The sequence below is a fragment of the Gossypium arboreum genome, chromosome 10 (genome assembly GCF_025698485.1).
Source record: "Gossypium arboreum isolate Shixiya-1 chromosome 10, ASM2569848v2, whole genome shotgun sequence".
Classification (NCBI taxonomy): domain Eukaryota; kingdom Viridiplantae; phylum Streptophyta; class Magnoliopsida; order Malvales; family Malvaceae; genus Gossypium; species Gossypium arboreum.
In genome coordinates, this window is record NC_069079.1 from 4553203 (window position 1) to 4561833 (window position 8631).

General features: G+C 32.3%; 1 protein-coding gene across 2 annotated transcripts; it reads right to left on the reverse strand.

Moving 5' to 3' along the window:
• Window positions 1-954: 954 nt before the first annotated feature.
• On the reverse strand, window positions 955-5078 carry LOC108487073 (putative E3 ubiquitin-protein ligase LIN). 2 transcript variants are annotated; one of them, XM_017791301.2, is made up of 7 exons: window positions 3670-5078; window positions 3444-3573; window positions 2394-3364; window positions 2158-2305; window positions 1825-2067; window positions 1381-1690; window positions 955-1256 (listed from the first exon to the last, which is right to left on the reverse strand). In XM_017791301.2, exons 1-7 carry the CDS (start codon window positions 4647-4649, stop codon window positions 1243-1245), a joined length of 2796 nt encoding a protein of 931 aa, XP_017646790.1. In that variant the 5' UTR covers window positions 4650-5078; the 3' UTR covers window positions 955-1242. The 2 variants fall into 2 exon arrangements, with proteins under 2 accessions (XP_017646790.1, XP_017646789.1); XM_017791300.2 differs by having other exon boundaries at window positions 955-1279.
• Window positions 5079-8631: the final 3553 nt, after the last annotated feature.

The following is an 8631-nucleotide window of genomic DNA, read 5'->3' on the forward strand; positions in this document are numbered from 1 at the left end:
TGCCGTGTTCCTATTCTCCAGTTAGCTTAGCATTGGCCTGGGGATTGAGTTAACGTGTCTTGTAAGAATATGATGATACTCTATTCTATATTAATAAATGAGGTTTGATGTATCAGTTTGATCACTTTATACAACAGCAACTTGTATTGGCAACCGTTTTCATAAGTGAAGCTTTTTCAATAATATCAGACAAGAAAGGAATTCAAAATATTGAAGATTACTGGTGTAAAACACCCTTATCTAAAACATCCTTAAAAAGTTTTACCTTTGAGGTGCTAACCATAGCTAACCAGCACAATTCAAGAGCAATAATAAGAGTTTAAAAACTTTCATAGAAGGATCCAAGAAAACTAATACAGAAAAGTACTGTTAAGTGGAGTCAGGCATGTGAAGGTGGGGCAATTAGAAAGCCACAGGGTAGCTAAAAACATGAAATAGGTTATTTCAGAACTAGAAATTGGAATGAGACAGATTTCCTTTTTAATTGCTTCTGTTTTTGTATTATTCAGTGGAAAGAGCTGCCCCTTATGTTTTTTTCCACTATAGAATATATCCACCACAAACTCTTTTTTTGTTGGATTTTTGAGATATCAATTGCATCCAAACATTCACTGCCCGGTAGCCATGTCCTATGTGCCATGAGCCATGACGAATGAAGAGATTTTTTATAAATAAGATTTTTGACATAAAAACAGATTGGTCATTGAAATCATTTGTCATTCTAGCGAATCTGACAAAACAGTGATATTCCATGGAGATAGGATGATAACTTATGTTATCAAGATTCAGGGTGAGTATTAGATACAAATACATGTATGAGTACAAGGTGAAAATAACCAAACCAAACACTGTTAAAACAAAAGAGAAAACATTAGCCATCAAGCTCTTGCATGTTATAGTAGTTTTAAGTTTTTCTTGTCATTTTAAATCTGTATGTTATTGGTCATCATCATGTTTTCCAGGAAGAAAACAGATTTTGCATTCCATTCTTTATTTGGGGAAATCATGTGTATATATACATTCATTTTACCTACACTCTCAAAAGATGTAAAGAATTTGGAAGAAGTAGCAACTTATCTATCATCCTCTCTAATGAATTAGGTCAGGGTGATTGGATAATCACTTTTTTGAAATCCAAGACTTGGATGATTTCTTGCATTTCTTTAACAAGCCAGACCGTCCAGGCCTCAAGCTCAGGCTACCGGTGCCTCGCAGTGATTGTGAGACGGTTGAATAAGCTCATCAGGCTATGTATTCTATCAAAGATGAACATATTGATCTGTCAAGGATGGAGCAAAAGATAGCAACAGAAGTATTGAAATTTCATTTACTAAAAAAAGGAAATGATTGAATGGCTAAGGCTAGCTTTGAAAATGTCACCTGAGCTTTTTCTGATTTGCTGCAATGAGAAAGTAGCAAGCACCCTTTCTTCAAGTACTCGATTGGGATTCGAGGATTCTAGTAACCGGGGCGTGAGTATTGAGCTTGCCATGGCCTGGAAATCTTTATCTCCAGCCAAATGCATAAAACAGCTCATCCAGGCAATGGTTACCAGGCTCGCTCGTGCTAAACTAGGAATGTCCTTTGCCATGGAATTTGAAAGAGCAGCCAAGAATCTCTTGTTACCACTATTTAGCAATGCAATTGCTGCTTTCTTTTGCCAATTTTCTATTTCTTCCTCCCCCTCATCCTAGAAAAAAATAAAAAGACCAACAGACATTAGAAAAGAATAGGTATCTGCAGCAGTTTTAGCAATAAGTGTAGCTTGAAATCTTGCAACTATAATTAACAACCATATATAGACAAATCATATTAGTAGCTTACCAAGAAATTATCACCTATTTCCTTCTTTTGAAATGAATCCTCCAAATTTTCATGAAAGCCTGCTTGTTTCAAAAGCCAACTTTCAGTTGTTGCCTCTCCCATGTAAGAAAACCGACCTCCCAACATCGTAAGAGCTTTGGCGGATTGTTGTTGAATCTTCTCATTGCATTTTTCACAATCTAAAGTTTCTATAATTACCTCAACTGCTTCTTCTCTGTAGACACTGCATCTAAAAGGATCTCCCTGTAAAATGACTGCAATCCGTGATTTCTGAATCGAAATATTGCAGAATTGGTGGTATATAATGCTGTGAATGGCAATGAAATTAATTACCAGAAGATCAAGCTGTAACAAGAGGGCTGCAACCAGGGGGCGTTCTTCGGGTAGAGCTTTGTGCAAGCATGCTAATAAGATGTGCATGGCATTCAAGCCTCCCCATCCTCTCAGCAGTTCATTTAAGAATTTCATCATCTGTGTTCTTCTGTTAACATTCACTTGGTAATAAGGATATGCATTTGAAGTTCGAGAACAAATCAGAAAATCACGGTAAATCGTAAATGGATTGGTACCTGTTTAGGCAGAGTAGCTCAGTTAGTAAAGCAATAACAGATCCATTAGAATCCTTACAGTTCCCAACCATAAGTTCAATCAGAGCTGCCTTGTTCAATTTATCAGCTACATAGTGTCGACAACTTCCATCAGCTCGAATGCAGCAGGATATGATCAAGGCAGCCTTATTCCGCTCGAGAACACCACCGAACTCCACATTTCTCATCAGAAGGTTCAATCCCCCAAGAGAAACCACTTGGCAAGCGTTCTCTAAGTTTCTATCTTCATTAAAACCAGTTAAAAGTTGGTCTAGGAAGTATAATGCTGCCACTTGAGGACTACATCTCATTGTATAAAGAGTCTGCAAATGCTCTCCAAATTCTAAAACTCTAAGGCTTAGGGGTATCCACTCAGTTGATATCATTTGATTTGCCTTTGGCCTCAACAAGTAAAGCAGCACTGCAGCTTTTAAAAATAGACTACTATTTTTCAACAGTTTCAAGAAGATCTCAAGCTGTGGATCTGAGTTGAGTATTATCTGCCTATTCACTTTACTCCTAGTTATAAATTCTGCTAAAATCAATATTGCTAATTCCATAACTGCATCGTCGTTGGAAGCAAACAAAACCTCAAGGACTCCTTCGATAATAGGCGCCTTTGTTAAAGCAGCTTCAATGGTAGAATCACCGTGTGAGTCCAACCATGCCTTGGTCATTACCCGGATTGCGATTTCACAGTCACTTAGGACATCTGAGGAGCAAATAGTAGCTATGGCTTTACTTAAATCACTCAAAGGAAGATCAAGATGTTCCAACTTTCTCATTGAATTATTTCTGACATCAATTTTCCCGTTTACCAAGCATCCTTTTGGCCTACTTTGGCAGCTAAAAAACCGGAAATGGCTTGATTTTTGTGTCTCGGGCAATAATTCGGTTTTCGGAGTGTTATGAATATGGCTTGATGATGACCTCCTATGTATCTTCTTCTTGTTCTGCCAAGTTTCAGAACCATGAATGATATACTCTGCAATATAACAGTATGATAAACTAATCGCAGCCTGATAGAATTACCTGATTGTAGTTTTCATATTTGAACTCATTTTCTTCTGCCTCGAGGCGACATATATCGATCGATGTCCTGATTCGGCGATCAAGCTCCATGGATTGCCACTCGGTTGTCGCACCAAACACAGTCTGATACCTTTAGAAACATTCAAGACAATCGAGAAAAACAAGTCAAAACTTCTTGAATGCTTAGCACAAAATGACTTAAAACTTATCTAAATTATTAACTTACAAGTTTCTATTAATAGAAGAAACTGAAGCATGAGACTCAGATGATCTCCTTCTTGATGATCCATAACTGGAACTTGATGGCAAAGGCACTGTAGGAACTGGTGGGACTTTAGCCCCAATTTTAAGCCACTCTTTATAGTACATAGCGAACATAGCTGTTCCCATATCCATTTGGTCATTATAGAGCTTACTTAAAGCTTTCATTTTGGTCTCTTTCAAAGCATTGCCCAAGTTGGAGAGATGTTCAAGTTCTTTGTGGTACCAAACCTTAAGATGAAGCAAATGGGGAAGGAAAAAATGGTCCCATAAATCAGGAAGCAAATGGGTTCTGGCTAGAAAAGCCGAATCACAAAAAACTTGAAGCAAATGCCTAGCTGATAACCTATGATTCTTCTCCAGCTTGTAAACTATAGATAAGTATAGCTGAGCACAAGCTGAAAGATGAGAATGGGGTACTCCACAAGTTGAACCATTCCTCGATTTTTCACAGTTCAATGAAGCAACAATACTCAAAAGCCGAATCGAATTCCTTAACAATTTCATCCTCAATTCCTTTTTGTTCCCTCGATCTTCCACTAACTTGTCAATGCTCTCAATACCAAGTTCCATGTTCATAAAAATCCCACCATCCGAACCAGCTTTTCGCCGCGATAATAAGCAAGAGGTGCACTTATCTTTCACCATTGCACGGTAACTCTCATCTTTAAGGTACCTACCGGTGTATCCACCGAGTATAGATATCACAGCTTTAATGGCGGCTTCATCGATTACAGGCTCATCTGATTTTGGTTTAAATGATGAAAACACTGAGGACCCATTTCGGATAACAGTTTTTTCATCCTTGTGCTCGGTTATCTCCGAGCTTTTTCGGCCATGGCAGATGTAAATAGGTAATGCAGTGGAGTCATCTGGTTGGTTCTTCAATAACTTGTCTTTTTCGAACCCTTCTTCCTTGAGCAATTGATGTAAAGAAGAAGCCATTATTGGGGTTGAAGAAGGAAAGAGGAACGGGGAAGAGTCTATAAAGCTTCACTGACATTCTTCCGAGAAACCCACAAAAACTAGAAGATAACGAAACGACAGCTATGGAAGGAAAGAGAGTTCAAGAAATGGGGTTGTAGGCAAAACAAAAAGGAAACTAGGATAACAAGCCTTTGTGGGCGGTGGTTTTGTTTGTCCCTTTTCGGCCGTTAAGAAAAGTACTTTTTTTTTTTAATTATGGCTAGACCTCGACCAACCGGTTTAATCAAGTTAAAAGCAGTTAACTTCCCCGTAAAAGGGGGTTCATATTTGTGAACCGGGATTTTGAGGGATCGTCAAATTATGCTATTAGTCCTTGTACATTTCCCGATGTAGAGATGTAGTCCTCTTGCAACTTTAAATTTTAAAAATTAAATACCCTTATTTTTTTCAATTTAAAAATACTGCAATTAATTTAGCATGTTTTTTTACGTCAATCATATACCAACAACGTAATCAATGTATTAATAAATTTCAACCTAAAATACTAACAATATTGATAATTAAACTAATTTTTTTAAATAAAAAAATAAGAACACTTAATTTTACCTCTATAAATACATAAATTCACTAATATATTGCTAATTAAATTTAAGAATTATATGATCAAATATAGTATTTCTTTTTTTTCATCCTCAATTCTAATATTTCGGCATTGGATAATTTTTAGGTACGATGATACCGTGATTTTAAAAATTATGAAAATTATGCGAATACATAATGATTTATTTGACCTTCCAATTAAACATTAATTAATTAATTTTTAAAAAATATAAAAAACCAAAAAATTATAAAAAAATTAATTTAATTAATTGCTAATGTGCAACAAAGTTAACAGGCGATAATTTTTCCATTCATTTTGAAATTATTTAACAAATAATATAAGTTTAATAATTAAAAGAGACAAAAAATTAAATAAAATGTTAAAATGACCTTTTTTTAAAGTTGAAGGATCAAATAAGTCATTATACCTTAATACATTTACAAACTTAGGATGAGTTTGAATGGGCGGTGCATTTATCTACGGTTAGTATAAAAAACAACAGTGACGGTAATATTAGATACTATATCGTGAGATAAAAAATAAGTTAAACGTACTGCACCGCACCCCACCGCCCATCCAAACTCACCCTTAATTGAAAACCGTCTAAATGAGACATAGACCATTAAAATCAGACCAAACAAATGAGTTAAAAATATGACAAAGCACATGTAGTCTTTAAAGAAAATTTATTTTGCTGTTTTAGTTCTATCTTCAAGTCATGCACTATTAAATTCAAGCATTGAAAATAATATTGTTAAAATAAACCATCACGAATTTTAAAATATATTAAATTTCATAAACCGTAAAATAAGCATAAAGAATATCTGTAAATTTAAATTTAAAAATAGAAATTATGTTGAACATATAAATGGTTAAATTTGGTGGGCATGTTGGTTTGATAGTGGGAAGGACCAATGGAGCACATTGAAAAGATTAACTTTTTTTTTTCCCTGATTGTGATTTATGAGGTAGGAAAACCAACTCATAGTGCAAACCTTATGTGGGGAAAATAGTAAGAAAAAAGTAAAACTAGGAACGTAAGATGGTGACCTATCAACTTTATGATTCACGAGACAATGGGTATTTTCAAGGATTATTTTGTCTCACTCATGTTTACGAAGCATCATATGCTGTCCTATGCCACTTTTTTAACTATATTGTAAATTATTTTATATTTTAAAAACAATAATTAATAACATAATTTGGACCGTCAAATGAAATAAGATAATTTCGAAGAATCTTCTTTAACGTTTTGTGGTCTTTCTTTCTCCCTCATTTTACTTCTTCTTTTCTCTTTTTGCAACTTTGGTTTTATCTAAATTTGGTATTATCTTCACTTAATTATAATCACAATATTTTTATTAAATGTGTTTAACAATTTCAACCTATAAACTATTAAAATAGTTACTTTTATTTTTTTTGGGTTACATTTTAATCACTCATGTTTGAAATGTTACGTTTTAGTTATTGAGCGTTAATTGTCATTAACGGTAAGCTAACGTAACACGTTAAATCATCATTTCAAACGAAAATTTTGGGTTAAATTATACAATTAATCCCCATATTTTTTCGTTTTGAGTAATTTATTTTTTTCTTTTACGTTAAAAGAGATAGAGAAGAGAGGAAAATAGAGGGAGAAGCAGAAGGAAAATTTTTAAAAAAAAAAGAAAAAGTGAAAAGAACATAAAAGAAAAAAAGATAAATTGCTCAAAATAAAAAAAAATATAAGGATCAATTGTATAATTTAACCTAAAATTTTTGTTTGAAATGATGATGTAATGTGAGACGTCAACTTACTATTAACGGCAACTAATGGCTCAATGACTAAAATACCACAACACGTTAATATAAGTGACTAAAACGTAATATTTTAAACATAAATTACTAAAATGTAATCTAAAAAAATAAAAAATGACTATTTTAATAATTTACCCGAATTTTAACAATAAGAAATATTACGAGTGTTATATCTACGTTGACAATTTTGTGGTTTTTGGTGAAATTTTGCTCCATTTATGCATTGTTCTAAAAAAATGTAACAAATTAAAATGAAGAAATCTAATAAAAAATAATTGTACGTAGTACAAACTTTTTGGAATTATTTTGCTACTTCGAGTACTATATATTAAACAAAATGCCAGCTAGAATTTAGTCCTTAGCTGCAAAATTACATATTTCATAGAGGCAGCATTGGCCTTATTATTCACAATAATTTTCATGTTTGTTCGTTTGCAAATGCAATTACAATCAAGGTAGCCTGTATTTTTGGTGGGGATATCGTTATTGCTATTTACTCGTATTAATATGTTTTAGATTTATTAATATTTTTTTATATTTTTTACGTATATACTTATAATTTTATATACAAAATATATTTTAATTACATTTATATAACTATATTTATACGTAAATATAAATTTTAAATTTATTTATTAGATTTCAATAACTTAATTTCAGTTAAAACACGTAATACGTTTATGTACTTTTTATAAATTTAGAATTTAATCTTTGTATTTTTATTTTTAAAAATTCATCCTTTTATTTTTAGATTTCTAAATTTAAATTCAACTATTAATACTGGTAAGATTATTTTGTTAAATTATAATTTATTATAATATCAATTTTTACTTACATTATCACCAAGTAAATTTTTTTTATTTCAAAATGTCACGCCAAAAATTTTAACTAAAAAAATTATCAGTGTTAATAATTGAACCTGAATTTTGAAATCTAAAAAGTTGAGAAGCTAAATTTCTAAAAACAAAAGTACAAACTAATTTTCAAATTTATGAAGAGTACGAGGATGAATAACATATTTTAATCCGAATATATGTAATTTATTAAAAATGCCTCAATTTCTTGAATTTTGTCCAGGGGCGAATCTGGAAGGTTAGCAGGCTCGACCCTCCTAAAATGAAAAAAAAAATTTACTTTGGCTATTTAAAATTTTTAAAATTTTAAATTAGTAAAGATAAAATTACACTTTAACCCCCTAAAATGATAAAATTTTAATTTAATCTTTTAAAAATTATATTTTTACTATAATAAAAATTACAATTTAATTTATACACCTAAATAACTTTTCTGACTTCCCCCTCATTTTATCATCTGTTTTCTTTTGAATTTGGGGTAGCTATGATTGCTAAATGCTAACCCAGTAATGTCCAGTTTTTCTTTCTTATTCATTTTTAAGGAAAATGTAAAACAAGATTGAGACAGAAGAATCTAACACATTAAAAGGGTTTATTTCAATTAAGGTTTTCTTTTTCCTTTCCATTTTTTGGTAAATCATGAAATCATATGATTGCAACCTCACATTTCCAAAGAGGGAAAAAAAGAGCTAAAATAAGTAATTTCATCTCCATTTTGATCAATACATGGAATCTGTCCATGGCTTCC

Coding starts and splice junctions, on each gene's coding strand:
- LOC108487073 (XM_017791300.2), bottom strand. CDS start 4,649: ATGGCTTCTTCTTTACATCAATTGCTCAAGGAAGAAGGGTTCGAAAAA. Junction 3,574..3,669: donor TCTTCTATTAATAGAAACTT/GTAAGTTAATAA, acceptor ATGTTTCTAAAG/GTATCAGACTGTGTTTGGTG. Junction 1,691..1,824: donor AAATAGGTGATAATTTCTTG/GTAAGCTACTAA, acceptor ATTTTTTTCTAG/GATGAGGGGGAGGAAGAAAT.